The sequence below is a fragment of the Dromaius novaehollandiae genome, chromosome 5 (genome assembly GCF_036370855.1).
Source record: "Dromaius novaehollandiae isolate bDroNov1 chromosome 5, bDroNov1.hap1, whole genome shotgun sequence".
NCBI classification, from domain to species: Eukaryota; Metazoa; Chordata; class Aves; order Casuariiformes; family Dromaiidae; genus Dromaius; species Dromaius novaehollandiae.
The window spans coordinates 64555112-64575087 of NC_088102.1; the positions used below are offsets into that span (position 1 = coordinate 64555112).

The 19976-nt window shown below is 39.6% G+C and overlaps 1 protein-coding gene across 5 annotated transcripts in view; it reads right to left on the reverse strand.

Annotated features, from left to right (window-relative positions):
- ABCC8 (ATP binding cassette subfamily C member 8) overlaps positions 1–19976 on the reverse strand; it is a 78086-nt gene that overhangs the window by 27075 nt on the left and 31035 nt on the right. For all 5 annotated transcript variants that reach the window (XR_010389517.1, XR_010389518.1, XM_064513103.1 and 2 more), the window contains exons 11-20: positions 17655–17695; positions 17195–17340; positions 14147–14252; positions 13814–13924; positions 11896–11971; positions 11707–11812; positions 6830–6865; positions 5167–5202; positions 1953–2051; positions 1050–1134 (exon numbers count right to left, since the gene is read on the reverse strand). Coding sequence is in view for 3 of the 5 variants with exons in the window: in XM_064513103.1 (XP_064369173.1) it covers positions 1050–1134; positions 1953–2051; positions 5167–5202; positions 6830–6865; positions 11707–11812; positions 11896–11971; positions 13814–13924; positions 14147–14252; positions 17195–17340; positions 17655–17695 (842 nt within the window). In the remaining 2 variants the exon portion in view is untranslated. The remainder of the gene's footprint in view (positions 1–1049; positions 1135–1952; positions 2052–5166; positions 5203–6829; positions 6866–11706; positions 11813–11895; positions 11972–13813; positions 13925–14146; positions 14253–17194; positions 17341–17654; positions 17696–19976) is intronic.

Here is a 19976-nt window from a genome sequence, read left to right on the forward strand (position 1 = left end):
AAACGTTTCACGGTTTGTAGTGGCATAATGGTGTAGCTGGTATAATGGTGTGGGTGGCCTGGACCCTATACAGGCATACCTAAACTAGTAGAAGCTAGCCGTAGGAGTCTGGCTGTGTCCTATTTTTTTTTTTTTTTAATGTCTATAATTTTCCAGCAGGGCTGTCATACCATATTAGCGCCATCATATTCCACACTTGTACTATGGTTACTGTAATCAGTAATTGTTAGATGTCTTATCAGACCACACTGAGAAGAACATTATCTGGTTACTATTGCAATTCTATTTTCTGTCCTTAGTCTTGCTACAAAGCTGCTCTAAGTTACTTATCCTTCCTGTGGTCAAACTGCAGTTTCACAAATGCTTCAAGCTCTCATAAACCAATACTGCTGCTAAAAGAGGCTATCCCACCCTCTCCCTCCCACTTTTTCCTTCCACTCTTTCTGTCACAAAAACATTTGTTCAGCTGCACCATGAATTAGGTTGGGAACTAATCTGTCTAATATTAACCTGGGAGCTGGTGTGGAGGGGAAGCTAATAGATTAGGTATGGAAATATATCCTTGGATTTTTTTGTAGCAGCACCGGTGCCAGTTCAAGCCAGAGTAAGCTGTTAATGAAATTATGACTTCAGCTTCTTTTATTGCTATTCCTTAGTTTTCCCAGATATGATAAAGCTTAATTTGCTGTTTATTAAACACCTGCCATTTTTGAAGTGAAAGTGCTCTAAAATCCATGAATTATTTATTTTGATGCTACTCCTAGAAAAAACTAAAACTTGCACCGTGAAGCCAGGATACCTGAGGTGCTGGCCACAGGATTAGTCAGACATTCTGACAGCAGCACATTTAAACCATTGCATCTCACAGGAATGGCAGTGTTTCCATGTTTACCAAGCAATGAGCTTTCAGACTAATGACCCAAAAGTACACTGAACTCAAAGATTACTTTTGTTGCCAAATAACCAGTAAGACTTTAAGAACACAACAAAATAATAAAAAACCTCTATACATTTAAAACAAAAATAGAAGCCTGTAGCTGTTTACTGACCCTCTCTCCAATCTGGGTTTGGTCTCCATGAGGGAGAATGTCAATATCAGGCTGGAGGGAACAAGCATCAATTACTGCTTTGTACCTGCGGAAACAAAAAAGGTAATACAAAATCCACACAGATACTGCTCAAGAAGCACATTTCCTACCTGCAGAGGAACAAAGATTAACCAGCTGGAAAAATCACACAGTGGAAAAACGTATTTGTTAGCCACTAATTGTCCTAATGGGATCTCTTTCAATCACAGTCAAGTAAATACCATTTTAGCTAAGAAAGCATCTTAGGTCAGCTTCCAAATTAAAAATATTTAATAGTTAAAAAACAGACAAAACGAGCACAAGTTATTCCAAGGCATATTGTCGTTGTTTAGCATTTAACTTACTCTATGTGAACACATAGGCACTGACTTGTTTTAGGGAGGGAGGGGAAGATGGAATACCAGCAATGACTTTTAAATCTTTTAAAATATTTTGTGAGTTTTGATACAGAATAAAAAGACAGCCATTAGTCCTTCACAATATACCAAATACTGGAATCTTAATAAACATCCCCACTCCCAAACTGCTAAGGTCATTCTAATAAGACAGTTTAACTAGGCAATTAGGTGTAAGAAGATAATGCTGCGTGCTGCACAGACATGGGCCCTGGAATGAAAACACTTCTACACCCAATGTCAAGTGAGACCAAACTCTGTCCTTTGTGTCCTTCAGGAAAAACATGAGCAAAGAGGAGGCCATGCAGGACACCAAGTCTTCTGTTATATTCAGATCGGTGTTTTATGTTTGTTACTGGAGTGAGATGCCCCCTTGAGATGGGGACCCACGTGTGAACTGAGGCCCATGCAACAGCCCGTATTTAGTTAAAAGAGGAATAAAGTATATAACAGTTCTGAAAGCTGTTACCTCTGTTTATTAAAAGGGCTTTCAAATGTGATATTCTCTTCCACTGTGGCATTGAGCAACCAAGGCTTCTGTGATGCGTATGCTACTGATCCTCTTTTCCTAAAAAAAACAGGAGTTCCCAGCATGTCAGTGCAATAGGGTTTACTGGAAATAATTTTCTGTTAAAGGAAGAAACTGGTAATAATTCTTCAGAAATGCAGCCTTTCATTTCTGTTCTTCAGGACAATCAATAGATATCCCATCAAGGAAATACATGAGATGTAAATTCCCAACAGAACACTGCTACTGTTCGCCTAACTAAAGAGTCAGTTCTTTTGATTTTCAGTTTGTTCCCTCATTTTCTGCAGTGAGGTGAGTTTTGGAGAGGGTAGTTCAGTAAACCTGCTTCTTGAGTGGTGTGGATGGCAAGAGGAAAATTATCAAAACCAAGTATCAGCTTTTTCTAGAGAGACTAACAAAAATGTGTATCAGATCACTGTTTAGGCACCACATTTCAGGAGTGATTTTCTAAAGATGTATTTAAAGTGTCAAAAGCAGTAACAACTACACACATGCACAAAGGAACCTCCTCTCATTTATTTTTCCCCACTGTAAAGAGAGAACTCCAGGGCCATTAGGACCCCATGGGTAAAATCTTCCTATGTCTGTATGAAAACAGTACAAGAGAATAGAGGGAGGAAATCTCTGCTAATTTTCCCCTTGTGGAATTGCCCCCATAATGGACCATCAGTGGGGCAACTTATTAGCGAGTGGCCAACAGGATTTCACCATGCACGTTTTATTTCATACGGATTATGTGCAAACAAAAGTATCTGCCTGCTAATGAAGCAGTAGTGCTTTTGTGGCTATTATGCACTAAAGGCTTTTCTTCTAAAAGGCAGAGCTGTGAGAAAGATAAGATTTTTTTATTAGAGCAACCAATACTGTTGGAAAAAGTGGACAAACTCATTGGCAAATCACGGTTTCTCCAGAAAAGGGCCAAAGAACGGATCATATACCTAAAAGCTTATCTGTTTTCTTTCCAGCTATACCAGCTGATCCAATAACAGAACTGACCTCTCACCCAAACACGGCCTTTGCCTGCTAGACAACCTTTACAGCAGTCTAGCTGGCAACAAATGCAATTCAAACCATGAGCTATTGGATGAATAAACCCAGTGTGCTTTTTTTGCCCCCCTCCCCCTTTTTTTCCCCTCTCCCTTCTTCTTCTTTTAAATCAGGAGTTAGGGTCACTAGCCCTGCTCGTTTTTTCAGGCTTTCACCAAGCTTGCTTAGAAGTCACGATAGGATTAATTTTCTCTGATGACCTGAAAGAACATGCAGTTCTGCAGGGCAGCAGAACGTGCTAACCTGCGAGCAGCCTTCCAACCTCCAAAATCTGATTGCTCATTAGAACTTAATTATGCTTTATGAATTCCATTCCTGGAAAATGAAACAGAAACAAAGCAAAACAAAAAGCCCTTAAAAACCCAGCTCATAGTCTCAAAATCTAATTCAAAGAGCCTTCAGATCTTCCTCAAGAAGAAAGCATTTTTTCAATTAGTATGAAAATCACATCCCAGTGATTGAGAAAAAATTGCTCAGAGCATTTTAAGATGAACAATGTGCTCTCCTCCTTTCCTTTTTATTGTGTGAAACTGTACCATGCCACTACTAATTCCGAAAGTGATTGAAAAATTACTTCTAATTTCTTTTTCAAAAAATAATAGCAGAACTTTGAGGACAAAAGTCTTAAAAAGTTTTGTAAATGGTCTTCTGTCTTTCAGGGAAGTTGCAAGCATTAGCATTAAGATTCACTCCACACTGAGAACCAGCACATCGCTTGTGAACACCATCCACATTTGGCTTAAATTCTGCTTTAAGGGCATCAGTGAAAATTAATTACTGCAAAGAATTTGGGAACAAGCAATGAACTTGTTTAAATTCATTACAAATTTAGAATGGAGTGAAAGCTCTTAAATTCAATTAATTTTAAATGCAAATTGTCACTAAGATGAAACACAGGGGAGACCGTATTTGGAGAGAAGCAAAAAGCTTGCAAGTGCTTGACCAAATCTACAGTGCTTCTTAGAGTAACCAGGCACAGTCAAACAAAACTTTTACTGAAACCATGAGAAATATATGGCCAAAAATCTAGAGAACAAAATATTCTTAAATGGAGCTTGGAACACTTCTTCTCTGAAAGTCTACCTGGAACCTATCTAAGATTTCACATTTAAAAGACTTAATGCAAACAAATGGTTTAGCAGACTAAGACTTACCAGGAATTTATTCTGCAGGTGAAAGTAACTGTCTGCTACCCCTGGACTGCATAAACAAACATGTATGTTCATCAATGGAGTGTACTTTTTTCCCCATGCTAAAACACGATAGACTGACCATAGTCTCTTAATTATCACAAGGATGGAGACAGCCATCTCCAACCTTAGAATAAATGGAGAAACCTTCCCTGAGCACACTGGAGGTTATGCACTTTGATTAATATGGGGCCAACCCAGTTCATTAATTTAGAATGAGAGACAACATTGTCAAGATTGCTTCCTTAAAGTGAATTAATCTAATTCTATATTCAGATTTAAGTTTTGGAAGTCCAGTAGGGCCAGTGTACGTGTTAAAGATCCCTGAAAGTAAGACTACTCAAGAGACATTTACATATGAATCTAGGTGCCTTAACAAACCTACCAACAAGTCTGAAATGTTGGTAATTTTTAAAAGAAAACAGACATACTTAAAACACAATGTAGTTATGATTGTAATGATATAGGAAATAATACATGGCAAACCCTTTTTTGTATGTCTTGGATTCCTGACTACAGTTTTATCTTGATTGTTTTGCACAATTCATGAATTTCCAATGTTAATCAGCAAGTCATAAGGAAGTGCTCTCCAGACATATGCAAGAAATGTGCACTGTCCTGTCCTTACCACATTACATCATTACTGCATCTTCATATACAATAAAATATGCTTCCATTATTTTCAGCATGACAGTAGGTAATAAAACATTCTGATTTTGATACTCCTGAGAATACTTCTGCTTTTTTGCCATTGCCATATACTGCAAGAGTCACCTGTTTTTTTTATTTTTAATTTGCTTTTGCTTCTAAATCTTGCAGCAGCTGTATGCTGCATGCATTTGATTTTCAAGGAAGAACAATTAATTAAGATGAGACACTTATGAAGAATATTCCAATTAGTTTTTGAAGTGTTGTACCTGAATTCCGTGTCAACAGAAGATTCTTTCTCTGGGCTGCAGAAACCAAACACAAATTATTATTTTTTTAAAATTCAAATCATTTTAGATAATGAAAAATGCCTTAAAGTTCTAATACTGCGCTATAATTAAAAATATAACAGTAGGATTGTATAAAAGAAATAAAATTCTCTTAAGCAGACCACAAATCTGTACTAGATGATATTGACCTAAAAACAATATGGTTAAAGGCCTCATTTTGAGAAGAGCTAAATAACCTTATAGGAGATAAAAGTATTCAACACCTTTGAGCAAATGCTCAGAACTTCACAAGATTTTTGGCTTAAATACTCTTTGCTCTCAGAGTCCCCAAAATACTCTGTAGCATACTAGTGCAACAAAACCACTGTACGTATTCCTACAGCATTTAATCTCCATGACTAGGATTCCCAGAATCTATGACAACATAAATAACGTGAATAAAAAGATCAGACTTTTAATGCGTAACTGTCATACAGTCTTAATATTCTTTCCTATTTTTAATAAGTTTACTGTACTGTTCCATATGTTATCGTATTGTTTGTTACTGTCTATCCCTATAACAGTTTTCAAAAATATGAATATTTAATTCTGATTTTTTTTGTGTCTTAATGGGTTCAAACTCATTGAAACTATTTTACTTTTATTTAGACCAAAAATTGCAGGTTCTCTTATATAGAAAGAACTGTGAGATTTCCAAGTATCCTTTAACATAAGACTTCAGTCCTTCAACACTTGAAACTCCCTAATACACATGGATAGGAACATAAGTTTTGCAGGATTCAGTCTGATAACCAGGTAACAAAGCTGAGAAACAAGCAGGAGAGGAGAGGCAGATACACGTGGAGAAAAAGCACTGGAATAGTTGGTGCTTCAGAGAACCAAGAAAAAATACTGGTCAGTAGAAGACAAACAGTTGAGAGTGAGTCAGGAAAAAGGACGTCACATGACATTGTTCCTGCTCTGATTTCAGTAACAAACCTCTCACTGATTTGCGCAGGGATAGGACTATCACCTTTTGCAAGGTTTACCACTCTGGAGGTTTGTGTCCCATGATAAAAAGACAGCTGTGTCAAAAAGCTTCATTCTTAATTGATTTGGTAAGTATTCCAGAAATCCAAGCTCAACTCTGCTCTCTATTCATTAGGTAAAAAAAAATTCCATACAAGGATGCCAAGCGAAGGGATGGACTAATCTGCTATTGCCCACACTTCTCTTTTTCCATGTGCCTGAAGAATGCTAGATGTGAAGATAAACTTATGACAGGATGTAAGAAAATGAAGAGAAGGATAAAGGGGAGAATTTGCTTTAATAAATGAAACCTTGGTACTAGTTTTTAAAGTGTGGAATTTGGGAGTAATCTGATCCAGACATTGAGAAAAGGATTTTCAAAAGCATACAGAAAAGTTAGGATACGACTTTCAAAAGCACCAAACAGTAATGTTTTCAGAAAGGAAGTCCAGCTCTTATTTTCCTAAGTCACAAAGGTAGTTTTGCAAATTGTATACTTAGTTACTTAAGACAATGCAAGTTTCACAGATTTTCAGAGTTCTGACTCTTTGAAAGCCTTAGTCACAGATTTTCTTCTTCTATTGTGATCAATTTAGTAGGAAGACCAAGGGTCACATACAATACCATACCATACCTGACATCTTCCCCCGTCTCGCTGTCAGAAGGACTGCTGCATCACAGATAGAAAGCAAAGATTGTTTATTTAAGCAAGCACAACCAATCTGCCCCCAGAAAGAAAAACTATTAAATTCCACTTAGTGCACAGACTGCAAACAGTATTTATACCGAGCTGCAGTGCAGCATCTGTTCCTTCTACAGAAGCTGACTTGATTTTAGCAGTTAAAAAAAAATGGTGACAGGTTTTTCTTCACAAACATTTTATTTGACTCAGCAAATAAAATCACCTCTATCTGTCCTGGAAGTGCTAACAGAACTGAGAATTCCTAGTCCAAAAGAATGCAGTTCCATTTAAAAGACAGACAGACAGACAGACATTTTCAGGGAAAACACACTGATAATTTGTGACACTGTATTTTTCCATGGCAATAACCGCACCTTTGTGGCATATGGCAGGTTAGTTCAAAACCAAAATCCCACCTTTGGATGACGTGCCATATGCTGTATTCTGTACCAGCACTACCCTTCGGGGGATGTGTTTGTACAAGTAAGTGTGGGCAGGTCTCAGGGAGGCACAGTTTCTATTTTGGCTATGTTTAAAGGTGCAACAAGATGTCCATAGAGCGTTTTGACAGGATAACTGACTCTTCTTTCTACTGATGCTAATTTCAGTTTCATTGAAAAGAATGAAAAAATCAAACAGTACCAAAAAAAAAAAAAAAAAAAAGCAAAAATACAGTTTTTCATGTTTTAAAGGAAACAACCTCACTAGCTTTGTGCTAACACTACTTATTTGTAAATATCCAGGAAGGAAAACTACACCTGCAGTTTCAGAGGCTAGTTTGAGATACTTCCAGAAAGTTTGTGCATGGTAAGCAATGACTACATCTAAATTCAATCTACTGTAAAATTTCTCAGGATCAGCTGGCATGCTAGTATCTTTTTCCCTAAGGTTAGAGTACCGAACCACACTCTCCCACACAGTTAGCTCACACTCCACCAGTCTTAGTGACTGGGTGAACTCAGTGTCTAAAACCTCTTGTCCAAAGCCCCAGGAACCTGTTGCGTATCGTTAAATAGCAATACATTCTTTATAGAAACAGTCAAGGGACCGAAACAGGGAATATCTTTTCCAGCCTTTGCATGCACTGCACAGGGACCATGAACAACAAACATTGGTTCCTGCTGGACAGACCAACCCTACAGGTGGCCAGGGACCCCTTTTCAAGGGGAAGGCACTAATTAACGTGTGACACGCAGTATTTGTGCATGGCAGTGACTGCCCCCCCAGTGCTCCCTTCTCCTACACCAAACCGTGAGACAGGCAGAAAACTGTGCAGCTTATACAATCCATCGGCGCAGCTCGAGAAGCAACGCAGCCCGGACAGGGTCACTTCTGGCTGGCACCATGTATGTGTGCTTTCTGCAGCTGTGCAGCTGAGCTCCTGCTTCTGCTCCAAAGCTGGGGCAAAGCACCCTGCTCACAAGGTACTCTCAGAGTACCATGAGGTGCAGCAGCGCACAGCCATGACCTGGCTCCATTAACCACAACCTTTTGCTATACAGACACAGGTGCCATGATTTTAGTATGCAAGTGTTACTAGCTCAGTTCCCTGATCTGCATTTCTGTTCTGCAGTTAGAAAAATTACTTCTCCATTTGGAGTTTTGGCTCAGCCTTTCAGCTCTCTTTTTCCCCATTTTGACTTTTGATGCTGCTTTATCCCTCCTTTGCTGTTCTTCCTGTGTACTCTTGCCAATTAAAAAAGCATTTATCTCCTACTGATGTTGAAGTGGCAAAACAATGTACATTTGACAGTGAAGTCTAGAGTTAATTTTTCAGGGCATATGGATGTCTAAAGATGCAAATATGTGCATACTGAGATTTTCCAAGAGTTTTCAGATCTCTATTTCCTATTTAAATAAAATGAAATTAAGTGCCTGGATGTTTTTGAAAACTCCCATAAACATACCTTTATAAAAATTTAAGTACTGTGTAGGCATCAAAAACACTTAAAATATTGCCATTTGATGAAACAATCAACTCTGCAGTGAGTACAGCAGGAATAAAACCTATTGTTAACAATTTCACTGAATCTACCACTTCCTTCACACTATAAGGACTACAGATTCACATGGGTCTACATACCTTGTTTAGAAACAAATGAGGATTGTTTAAACAGAATTTCCCTCATTCAGATTCAGTTTCTGATACTATTTACTCTAAAAAGACTAGTATCTTATACTACAAACTGTTCCCTGGACTTGAACTGGGACTATTCAAAGAAAGATACTGCCCAGAAGAGGTCAGCATGGCATACAGTATAATTATTTACTCAATAACCAACCAGTCAAATCAATATTATTTACCATCTATTCAGAATGTAAATAATTTCTCTACTTTTATTAATCTCTAATTACTTTATAAATTACTTATGCCAAGGATGCTCTCAGCCTACTTTGGAGAAGGGGCAATAATCCAAGCTGGATTTCCCAGGCACACACCGTAATACAAACAACAACAAAAGCAAGCCACAAATGAGCAGTGCTCACTTCTTACTAGCTGATTCCTAGCCCAGTAACAAATGATATTTAACATCTTGAATCAAACTTTTTATAGGAAGTAAATAAAGATGCTGTACAGTTAATACAGTTAATACTGTTTTATTGATAGAGAATGGAGGCACGGAGAAGGGAAATGACTTGTGCAAGGTTACCCATTAGACCAAGGGAAGGGCCAGGAATAGAATCCAGATTTCCTGAGCACTGAGTGACATGTCAGCAGGATATATCCTTCATCTTCATAGCTATGACCTTGCAGGAGAGGGGGGAAGGAAATTTGGAATGAAATAATTCAGGACTATTCTGAAACATGAATGACCGAAATCAAGAATTTGTCTCGTTCCAAAGAAAGAACTGTAATACGTGATCTCACGGATTGTGTTGACACATTTCATTGCCGGAGGTAAGGCTAGGCGCTATGGTGATTATTTGGTAAGACTGCTTTCCCTGAACATGGGATAATGCCGAATGTACCTGGCCAGGCATTAGCATTGTCTCATGGAATTAGTGGAGCTTCATCTGGTAGCTTTACCACACAGATGTGCAGTCTGCACATACTGGATTCATCATTCTCAAGAGACCACTGCACATGGCAGCATTCACAGTGGCTCTGACAACTGAGTCAAAAAATCGTCTGTCCCAGTGCAGCCAGCAGCTACAGTGCTAAGATTGTTTCACCTGCAAATCCCTTTATACATATCTGCTAGATAGCAAAGCAAATGTGATAACAACTGAATTTGAACTTGTGATACTTTGGCACATCAGTACCGAAGACATTAAAACCAGTTGTGACCTTTACACTGTTGTGAAGCACATCTAAACCAGTGCTATTTAAAAACACAGTCTGGTCAGAACTATCACATCATCTGTTTTAGGTTAGCACCTGACTTTCAGCATTCTTGGTGATGTTATGTCATCTATGAAAAAGCTGCAGCCTTGCTGAAATGAAATTAGTTCACCTAATCAGGCTGCAGGGATGCCGTATGGTTCCCAGCCACACTCTGATTTTCTCGTTGGGGCACTATGTTTTAACAGATAGATCACCAGTCTGGAAATCTGACTCCTATCCTGCCCTCCAAAGACAAGTCTATCTCCCTCACAAGCCAAAGGTCACCTTCCTATGTTTCATTTTCCCCATCTATAAAATGGGGATACAGAAGCCAGCCTTCCTCCCTTATATTATTACTATAAGAACACGTACAATTCTGAGCAATGTGACTGGCTTAAGCTTGAAGGCAGAATGTAAATACCACCTTTACAAAGCCTCAAGGAATTTGTGAGAACTGTTTCACAAAATCGGTGCAGACCCCACAGCGTAGCAAAGACCCTTTATCCATCAGAGTGCATGTTTTTGACTTACGGCTGCACTGTTGCTCCTTAATTCCCAGTCATTTGAAAAAAAAAAAATTACTTCTTTCTCTAGATTCTTCTCCAGTTTGTCAAGCTTTACCTATAAATAATTGCATCTCAAAAGGCAAAGTGTAGACAGTATGGCTAGGAAGTCTAGTCCTGTAAATTGAACAAGCCAAAAATGTTCACATGCATTGATTAACGACCAGAGAGGACAATAATTTACTGGAAATCATATATAGGAGTTGCAATACTGTCATTTAGCACCTGTCATTTAGCTTGAAGGTTAAAAGACCAAGCCCTGACAGTTCAGCTGTTGGAGTCCAGTAGCATTTTTTTCTCCTTTCATGGCCAGTACAAAAGTTAAATGGAAGTACAGTCTATATCTGGCTGTCAAAGCGTAGCTGCCTGTGCCCCCTCGAGAAAAGGAAGGAAGGACACGATTACCTCCTCTCTTTATAAAAATGAGGCAGAGTGCACTGTGGGGGTAACCTGAGCTCACTGCCACTTGGAAGAATCTCCTCCATCTCTCATGTAATAGACCAGTGTTGGGATGGAGCGCAAGACTAAAAGCATAGCCAGGGACCTTGCCTAGCTCCTAGTAGGCCACTACCTCTTTATCAGTGCCATTCAAAGGCACGGGCTCAGGCCTGAAATTAGAAATGCCATTCTGTAGGAGCACAACATTTCAGCTAATTAACTCTGCTCCTAAATTAGTTATAATTTCACTGAGGTTACATTGCCAAAGTGCAGAACGCCCACATACGGTTATCTACTCCTGTTCATTGAACACACAGCTCATTTGACCCTGGCTGGGGAGTCTTTTTGACATGCCCCCCTACCTTTAGGGCAAGGTTTTTCCTCTTGACTGTACACCTACAAAACCCATGACTCCACAAGATCAACAGAAGGATCCCAGGGTAGATTCTGGCCTTTTTCTGTATTACTGCTCAACTCGAGACTGAACTTTTAAATAGCACTACCTGCTCCAGAATATGTTGCCAGAGATCTTCTGCATCTCACCAAGCGTGGCTAACAAGAGAGATGACTTACCACAGCCGACCTGTCCTACAATCATTGTTAGCTGACCTGTGAGAGAGGGAAGAGTATATAAGCTTCTGATTTACCAAATGTTCACCACCTTATTCTGTATATCTGATGTGATTTTGTACCTTGAGGGATTCGGATATCAATGTTGGACAACGCTGGAGGACCCTCAGGTGTCCAAGTGAAAAATCCATTTGTGATCTACGCCAAGATGGAGACAAATGAGAAACAGAAAACAGGTTATAGTGCTGACTTCTTGTTTCAGCATATCAGAGACACTTTTCATTGTTTTCATTACGCTGACCCTTTGCCCAAGGCAGGAAACAGATTTTCAAGTGACTTATTTTTTAAAAGTCTATCTTCTGATGTGCAAGAATCTCTTAACTCAAACAAGCAAAACAATTAGAAAACTGTGAAAAATCCTGTGAAAAATTTGCTGTTGCTATTTAGGGTTTGTTTTGTTTTGTTATTTGTAAGCTGGGTTCATGAAATAAGTGAAATGATTCCAGCATGATTAAAGGTTAGACAGGCTCTTGCTTTGCTCTCTGCATTGCAGCGAATGTCACTCCCGACACACTGCAGCACATACAGCAATTACGCAGTCCGAGTTCCAAGCACATTTGCAGAATTTTCCACAGAAATTAGATGTTGCTGCCTATTACAATATTTTCCTTAATATTTCTGATATGATTCTCAGTTATAGGTAACATAGGCATTGCCTAGAAAGAGCCAATCTTTTCATTAAAGAAAACAACAGAACACCCTCCCTTCCCCTCCCCCCTCCCAGCCCCCCCCCCAAAACCATGAAACAAAAAGCCTGTTCAGGCCTTTAAATGGAAGAGCTGTGGACACTGGGCCACCGGATACTCTGAAGACCGGGAAATAGGAGGCTACTTCACAGCTCTGTGCATATACTGGGACCCGTTCTCCTCTCACTCACTTTCTGAGAACAATTGAAGTTCAAAGGCTTACAGCAATGTAAGGTACAACATTTTTTGATCTGAGAAAACAGTCAAATGGGACAGATTTATTCTATCCTGCAGCTAAATTCCATGGGTGAAAATACCTGATACCTTTACCTTGGGAAACAATCTGAAAAAATGAGCGAAAGCAAATATAGCATTCTTTCTCTAGGCTAACAAAGACAGCCAAAGAATCCTCTCTCAAAAAGTCCCCTTCATGGGAAACAAGCAGCAAACAGGCAGTGCTTAATAACTACAGAAGTTCCCTGAGCCAGGGGCTGATTAGCTGCCTCTGAGGATGGTGTCAGCAGATGGAGCCAGAGATTACAGCTGAGCCTCTCCTTGGATTTGGATCCTAAAAATACTGCCCTTACATTGCTTACTGCTCTGGCCTCCCCTTTGTGACAAAATCCTTTCTTGTCACTCCAGCATCCCTTTTGTCCATCACCCTCCCCCCCCAACAACAACAAAAAAACCCACCCTCAAACCCTCTTTCAAATTTTCCTCTTATTTTCCTATGGCCCTGTTCAAGAAGAATCCTGCACCAAGGCAGGGTGTGAAAAGAGAGCCTCTGAAACACCCTGAATGCACTAACCAGTTGTCCTACTTAGTCTCATTAAACTGAATTATTCATTCTCTTGTGCCAGAAATGCAAATGTAATAGCAGACATGCTATCACTATAACAACCATCGGGATTTGTATTACTTACGACTGTTTCTACAGCAAATCAAGAACAACAGTCTTCAAAGTGCCATGGGCAATTCTAATTCTTTCTTTGGAGAAGGTGAAGATTCTTGCCATGAAAACAGGACTAATGATGTAAACACTTCCAATGGAAAACTGCTGCGTGAGTTCTAGAGGGGATATACCCAGCTAACCATAATATAAAAGTCAGCAGTCAGTTCTTAAAGTGGAAGGCAATAGGAAAGAAAGGTGGAGGTTAATCATTGATATAAGCAGAAGTGTCCGACAGCTTCAAATCTAATGCTCGTTCTTGAATGTGAAACTCTGCCATCAGAATATAAAAGTGATTATTAGTCAGCTATAGTAACAGTGCCATTAGAGTGACCTTTATATCACCTTTACACAAAAATCATCCGCTTCTGTGATGTTAATGGGTCTTCTCATATGAGAGCTGTAATTGTTCCAGTCCTCCCTGGCAGGCCTCTTGCGGTTAACAACTTTGAGTGGCTGTGCAAAATCAGGAAGACAGAAATATACAATAATTGGTGGCAATACTAGCAAAGTACCCTAAACACAAGCAACCATGTTATTATCCATGTCAAGTACAGGATGTTGAAATGAGTTTTTGCAATTGCAAGAAATAATTAGTAGGAAGTAGAAAAGTAAAAAATTTATTCTCAGAGCAAATCACTCCAGACACTTCAACTACAATTAAACATTATCACTCACCACTGCCTGGTATTTGCTGTGATTATCTGCACTTCTTAGCTCTGAAGATTTATCATGCTCTTCTCCAATTTCTTCACTTGACAAGAATTCACTCAGTTTCTGCACACTGAAAGGGAAAAGAAGAATTACAGCTTAATCTGGAATGCAAAACTTCTGTTCACCGCAGTGTTTATTACAGAGCATCTCCTCCAGTGCTCCTTCAACTGTTGTTTGCTGTGTGGTTTGTTTGTTTTCTTTTTGTCATAGGCCTATAAAAACTTGCTGTGAGATGTTATAGCAAAGAAGTTGACAAAATACATCGTTTTCTAATAAGAGCTATAATTTTTAAAGTTTGTGCAGATGCTTAAGTCTTGCCTTTTCTGATACCATCAGAGAAATTACACAAAAGATTTTTTTGAACCATTCAGCGTAATGGAGACTAGCTCTAATTGTAGCTTTTTTTGGAAGCCAAATGCCAAAGTACAAGAATTAATGTCATTTATATTACTGAAGTGCTGCACAGTCAGTTCTGTTGAACAGGCTTACAAGCACTAGGAGTTTGATGAAACAGAGCTATCTACACCTAGATTGCACAAAGCTCCAGAAAACCGCGCTAGGAATGATCTTTTTAGTTCAGTGAACCAGATGCTTAACAGAACATTTTTAATGTCTTTAAATAAACCAAATGGTGGTTTCACCACTGCCTATAGAGTTGGCATGCAGCTGCACCGACATTTTCTATAGGCAAACCACGCTGACACTTGAATAACTGTTCTGAACATGTAGAGAGTAGATAGGAAGGTCCCCTAGGTATCTGCATCAGTATCTAAGAGGGAGAGGAAGAGAAGACAGTAAACAAGCTCTTGCACCACACATACCCATATAAAACCATGTCTTTATCAAGCCAACTAATAGTTTGAATAGTGCTCTCTGCTCCCTGATTGTTCTGCAAGGTGGCTGTGCTCTAAATGTCAAGCCTTTCATCTGCAAGCACCCTGCCTAATTCTCCTATTCCTTCTCCTGTGGCAGGTACTGAGAAAAAACAGTGACTTACAATGGTGAAAAAAATCTTTTGTTACAGGCGGCAACTCATACTTCAGGCTGCCATATATTCTATAATTTAATAGATTACAAGTATGTCCACTGCAGAGCTCTAGCTGACACAGCAATTTCACAGGTTGAAACTATAATTACTAGAATTCCAGTATCTCCATTGGGATCTTATTTTTAGCCCTCTGAATGGACATATTGATTAAAACATGGCTGTTATTCGTTTAACAGCTGACTGAAAAAGTGGTGTCTTATTAAACCAGTTAGATATGTAATGCCAGTCTTGCTATTTGACCATTCTGCTGAAGGAAAATCGCTCACAACATCCTTTGCCCTTGAACGCCTCACACCTACAAAATGCATCAATTGGCTGCTTAGTTTTATTTTTAATAGCACAAACACCTTTGTATTAAAAATACTTTTCAAAGAGGTAACAGAATTTCTCACCTTCCTAAAGGCCTTCAGTGGCTCCCTCCCTCCCTCCCTCCCTCAATCAGAAGCAAACCCCCTCAGCCCATAACTTGGAAAGTCTGCATATGGATTGAAAATACCTGGAATATGTTTCTGAAGTATTTCATGGGGGTACTCAGAAGACAGAGCCTAAAGTAGCATCAGCAGCAGTACAGAGCAATGCACTCTGGAACGCTACCTGAACTGCTGTGATACAGATGGCGAGGGAGACAGGGAACATGTGAACTTCATTACACAGTGTGAGCCAAGGATTCCTGTCTGCACAGCAAATGGCAGAGCAGTAGCTTCCTAACAGGAAGACAATTACAGAATGACTCACAAACATCTCTCAGCTAGCAACTACTAGTATTTGGTTGATGCTATTTGTATTAGCATCATCACTCTGCCATTAATCGGCACAGAACTCATTTACAAATAAATTCTAGACAAGCCTAAATAAGTACCAATTACCAGTGCCAGAATGGGTCCCCAGACACTTGGCTGGCTGCAATCTTAGCATGACAATCTGCCGTGGCCCTAGGGACTACCACAGCAGCTGCAGAACATTTCATGCCAGCTGCCGAAACACTCAGATTTCACACTTCTTAGGAGAGAGGACACAGCCGTGACTTTGCACTGTCAGGTAATTCTGCAACACCGAGGGCAACCTTGGCTTCCTGCTGTTGTCTCCTTTCCATCTCCAAAGCAGCACAAAAGCCATGAAGCTAGGGCTGGTTCTTTCCCATGGTTCAGACAAGCTTTTAAGGAGCTACATTTGAGGTGACAAAGAGGTTTTAATAAAGTAAGAAGCCCAAACCTTCTCTCCCTCCCCTATCAATAGGGAGGGTTACACTGAATATCAAGTATTAAGAGGTTCCCCCCCCCCCAGCAGATCTATTGATACTTGACAAAGTAAAGTTCCCAGTGAGACAGAAAGAAAGTAGCGCTGGTTGCTATTTCAGTTTTTGAGCTCTCAGGCTAACTGTTCATTAAAAAGTCAAAATTCTTCTAGTCTAGAATAGACATTTAGTCATAAACTTACTCCCACCATTAACATAAGGATCTTCATGTCTACAATTTTGTGTTAAAGTCTAATTCTCCAACAACAAGCAACCTCCCAGGCAGGGGGGAAGAGGGAAAGCACAGCCCAAGGGATACACATTGAAATGCATGTGTTTCTGTGATCATCTTGTTCCCTTCTACATGTTTGATGTGGGAGGGAAACATCTGGCTGATTTACAAAACTAAACCTTCAATGAGCTTCACCTCCTTTCTTGTTTCCACACGTACATGGTGTGCAGTACCCAGCATAGCTCAACTCACTCTATACAAAGAAGTGTTAACTGCGGACCACAAAGTAGTAGTTGTGACAAATGCATGAGCAAAGAACTTGGCCTACCTACTACAGCCAAGTAAAATATGCAAAGTATGAAGTCAGGAGGCAACATACAAAAGTACCTGATAATTAATCATCACCTTATTTCTAAGCTTACAGTTGGAAATGGAAAAAAAGTCATACTCTCAGAAATGGGAGAAGTAGGAGGAAAGAATTCATTTTACAGTTCTCACCTTACTAATGCTTTGACTGTAGATCTGACCACACTGGAGAGCAGAAACAAGGGAGACACAAGAATGTGAAATAGAGAGATGGAGGCAAAGGCCACAGATGGGGAGAAGTCAGCATTTCTTGTCAGATGAGCATGGACCACAAATGTCTACAAAGATACAGATGTTGTCATCAGTATTTAGTCTTGGAGAAGGAAACACATTAACGCGTCATATTTCATAAACATTTCATTTACTATCCCTTATATCAGCATCACAATTTATATTCTCTTAATGGTGTGGGGAGTGCTGTATACTCCTGTCTGCTTCTGGTCACAGGAGACAAGTACGCACTTTCCGTTCTCTCCCAGAGACTGTAATTGTATAGCAGGGTTGCATCCTTTGCTTCTCTTCCTCATCTCCACATGACTTATATTTGAAAATGCAATTGTAATTAATGCTCCTTAGAAAAGTCCATACTTACTATAAGTACAGCTGCAATTGGTATTGCTGCATTCATAAAGACTGTGAAGGAAAACACGTAGGAACATTTAGACACAATTTCCATTCAGACAAAAACTAAACGTTGCTAAAATATTACTAACACTGGTTTGCAATGGTATTTTCTACACTTAAAATAGGAAAAAACTGTCTACACACGTCAGTACATTTCTTTTTAAATGCCTACAGTTTACTTCTCTTCACATTACCAGAATACACAGAACCCATTAGTGCAACCTAGAAGAGATGACCGACCTACAGTTTTTTAAGCTGCTATCAGCTCACGAGCAGCTCAGGTGCGGGGCCCTTGCAGGTCTTTGTCCCACAACAGACAGAAGGACTGAGCCAGCACAAGGTCTGGCAGGCAATTTGAATCCCTGGCAGCAAGAGGAGAGGACCCGGCAGAGGCTGCGCAGGTCACACCACTGGGGCTGCCATGCAGGCTGGCCGCACACCCAGCTCTGCCCCATCTCTTGGGAGACCCATTGGCATATATTGCTTGTGACCTGCTTCTGTGGCACCTCTTCTGAAGTGCAGGGCCTTGTGGCTCTCTGAGGTTTTGGGGTTGGGAAAGCTTGGCAGCCCCGCAGTGCAGCATCATATTATTGACTTAAACATTTTATTCTTGTAGAGGATTTACCCAATTTGCTCTTTTTTTCTGGTAGTCTTTTGTGCAGCAGGTAACCATGGTGTCACAAATGTTCTTCACTCAGTAAAATCTTAAAGTTATGGTCAAAGCTCCTGGTTACTGTTACCCTTAGTTTCATAGTAAAAGCTTCTTCTAATGAGCTTTTCACAGAGGCATGCTCATACCGCAACAGGAAAAAAAAAAAAAAAAAAAAAAAAAAAGGGACAGACTGTTTATTCCAGAATAGAAAGTGGATCCACAATTACAGAGACAGAGCTGGAGTTTGGTTCCACTAAGGAAGAAAGGATGTTCTCGTGGTAAGGCTGAAGCTTCAGGGGCTCAGATGTTAGTCTCTGTCCCTGAGCTATTCTTTGACCACAGGCAAGTCGTTTGATCTTGCTAGGAGTACTCAGACAGATGTGAGGTAAACATATTTAAGCTAGTTTTAAAGCCGTTAGTTTAAACTACTAACTAGATATCAGCGAAACCACGTTTAGCACAAAAGCACCCCCCAAAAATTGCAGGCATACTCTGGAGGGGAGCTTGCACAGGGCCACGTGCTACCACAGACAGATAGCTACAGAAAGCTGAACTAGGTGGCTTATTCACTTTAGATAGGCATAATTACACTTGCTTTGCCAGGTTTGGCTGTTTTCACTGTGAATATCCTTGGGAATCTTGATATAGATTTTAACAGTACCTACATATGGTAGAGCTCTGATTTCAGCTGGGCCTGAGAATTACTAAATTCAAATAATGAATGTTTCCTCCCTAACCTCTGGCAGTGTTTGCCTCAGTGCCCTGGATTCCCTCATTATAGTTAGTAATACTCTATACCTTTTAGATGTTATTAAACAGATGATTAGGGAGAAGAAAGCAAATACAATTTCTGCATAGGGACCTCTTTTAGACTGGAGGAATACAGATTAACAATGCTACAATAACCAGTTGTCCATCTAGGACTTGGTTTGAATCAGAACCATAGCTATGATCATATCCCAAACCCCTGACTCCTCTATCGCTCCCTGAGGATACAGTTTCACATACATGACAACCACTGCATTTTGATCTTTGCTCAATTTTATTTCACAACCAAAATAATTCTGATAGGAAGAGCTAATTTTTATAGTAGTTCTTACACAAATAATTCATGTACAAAATGTATCCAGGCACTGGGGGGCGGGGAGGGAGGGAGGCAGACAGAGATACAATTTCCATGCTGTCTTGAAGCTTTCTTGCAGTCTAGCCAGCACTGCCCTGAAACTTGTAGATCTATTTTCTGTAAGCCTACATAAACCTATTTCTCCTGAACAGAAGTAGATCCAACCATGTTCTTCCATTCATGCCAGTAGCTAAGTATACTTAGAAAATAATTGAGTCCATTCAAAACTGCATTTTAAACCAAACAACAAGAAAAAAAATCTTTTTTCTTTTCTTGCTGCTATAGGAAATACCTACCTTCCCTTTTGACCAAGAGGACATAAAAATCCTAGTCATTCCTATCCTTTTTTTCCTTACTTAAAAAAAAAAATGAAGTGATACTTTCACTATCTACTGCATAAGGCAAATAATATATAAGACAGAGAAAAAGAGAAAGAAAGTGAACACATTATCACTATATCCTTCGGAGGCAATACATGTTGAGCCGTGTGCAGCAAATATCAGTACCCATGTATC